The sequence below is a fragment of the Amblyomma maculatum genome, chromosome 1, assembly GCF_055883805.1.
Source record: "Amblyomma maculatum isolate TAMU_Amacu chromosome 1, ASM5588380v1, whole genome shotgun sequence".
Taxonomy (NCBI): domain Eukaryota; kingdom Metazoa; phylum Arthropoda; class Arachnida; order Ixodida; family Ixodidae; genus Amblyomma; species Amblyomma maculatum.
The window spans coordinates 446,069,776-446,071,916 of NC_139344.1; the positions used below are offsets into that span (position 1 = coordinate 446,069,776).

At 45.8% G+C, this 2,141-nt stretch overlaps 1 protein-coding gene across 1 annotated transcript; it reads right to left on the reverse strand.

Annotated features, from left to right (window-relative positions):
• Positions 1-1,136: 1,136 nt before the first annotated feature.
• On the reverse strand, positions 1,137-1,841 carry LOC146209619 (uncharacterized). The gene has a single exon (XM_084587430.1). It carries the CDS (start codon positions 1,839-1,841, stop codon positions 1,137-1,139), a length of 705 nt encoding a protein of 234 aa, XP_084443556.1.
• Positions 1,842-2,141: the final 300 nt, after the last annotated feature.

Sequence of the window (2,141 nt, forward strand, 5' to 3'; positions counted from 1 at the left end):
CCCCCAGACCAATGGGTTGACTGAGCGGTTCCACCGCACGCTTTCTGACATGTTGTCTATGTACGTCGGCCAGGACCACCGAAACTGGGACGTAATACTTCCTTTTGTTACGTTCGCCTACAATACGGCTGTACAGCGGACCACAGGTTACACCCCGTTTTTCCTCGTTTACGGCCGTTCTCCTGCTACCTTTCTTGACGCCTCTTTCCTTTCTACACATGCCAGTTCCTCACCCTCTCTTCCTGACCAGTTCCTTTCCCGAGTGGCCAAATCTCGCCGGCTTGCTCGCGTCAACACGGAAGCCAGCCAGGAAGACCGCAAGTGCCGCTATGATGCAACCCATCGCCAAGTTTCGTTCCGTCCCGGCGACGAGGTGTTACTTTGGACCCCATTACGCACTCCTGGCCTTTCTGACAAGTTACAGCACCGTTACATTGGTCCTTACACAGTTCTTGCAAAAACCTCCCCGGTCAACTATCGCGTCTCCCCTGTTCACCCTCCTCCGGACAGTCGTTACCGTGGCACTGAAGTTGTCCACGTTTCACGTATGAAACCTTTTATTCGGCGCAATCCTGCGGACTAACTGCGGCCAGGCTGGCCGCTTTAACTGCGCGGGCGAAATAGTGTGAGCACTGTGTGGCGCTTCATCTTCCACACGACTGAACGTGCTGCTTCATCTTCATCCTGCTCCCTCTTGTAGATACCCATCGTCATCGCGGAGTGTGTTTGGCTGCAGTGTGCGACCAAGGCTTCAGGTCTGCAATAAAGCCTGATCCCCCAAGTCCGACCTTCGGGTTACCTTACAATATATATATATATATATATATATATATATATATATATATATATATATATATATATATATATTTATTTATTTATTTATTTATTTATTCAAATACCCTAAAGGCCCGGGCGGGCATTACATAGGGGGGGGGGGGGGGCGGAAAGTGGGACAACAGTACAAACAATGCATCCAAAATTGCGATAAGTATACAGTGGTTAACAATATAGCCAGGCGCAAAATGTTGAAAAGCTAATGCTTCAAACACTCAAATAAAGATACAGATGGCACCTAACATTCACGTTTTTCGAAGAGCAGCGCTTTAATACGAAAAAAAGAAATGCAGAGATGAAGGTTACAGCTCGAAGTGATTTTTTAGTCCGGTTACAAACGTTTCATAATCACTGGAAGATGCAATGGTGGCAGGCAGCAGATTCCATTGACGGATGGCGAGGAGGAGAGGCGAGTGAAAGAACAGATTGGTTCGAGCAAAGATGGGTTGCACTTTCAGTTGGTGATCAATGCGTGGGAATACATGATGAGCCGGCGTGATATGATGCAACGCAAAGGAAGAATTACTATAATATAATTTGAAGAAAAAGGACAGTAAGGAAAACATTCTCCGTCTTTCAAGAAGAGGTAAGTTGAGGGCTGTTTTTATTTCAGTTATACTTGCTGATCGCGAATAGTTTTTAGATATGAAACGGGCGGCTTTATTTTGCAGAGACTCCAATTTTGTTACTAGGTATGCTTGATGAGGGTTCCAAATTAAAGAGGCGTGCTCCAACTTAGAGCGCACTAATGTGGTGTATGCTAATAGCTTTGTGTCTGGATTAGCTAATCGCAGGTTGCGTCTGAGGAAGCCGAGTGTTTTGGAAGCCTTATTGATGACCGTATCTAAGTGACAGTTCCATGGAAGGTCTGATGCTAAATGTACACCTAAATACTTTATGATGGGTACCGATTCAATACGCACGTTGTTCAAAGTGTAGTGGAATGGTTCGGTGTTAGATGTTGTGGTAAATCTGACAAGTTTTGTTTTTGAGGTGTTAATTTCCATTTGCCACTGTGTGCACCAATTGTTGATCTTATCAATGTTATATATATATATATATATATATATATATATATTGTGAAAGAAGGCTATGCTGAGACGGCAAGGTCGTGACGGCAAGGCCAGCGATGCCTTGTCTAGCGTTTTAATCCGATGACAAAACCCAGGCGCGTGCCGGAGCCGGCGCCGCGGGACGATGATGATGGTATGTACAAATGAAAGAGGAAGATCATGGCATGTACAAATTAAAGAACATCCACGGAAGGCTCACACAATCTGCCCGGGGGGTCGGAAGCGGCCAGCCTG

Coding starts and splice junctions, on each gene's coding strand:
- LOC146209619 (XM_084587430.1), bottom strand. CDS start 1,841: ATGGAAATTAACACCTCAAAAACAAAACTTGTCAGATTTACCACAACA.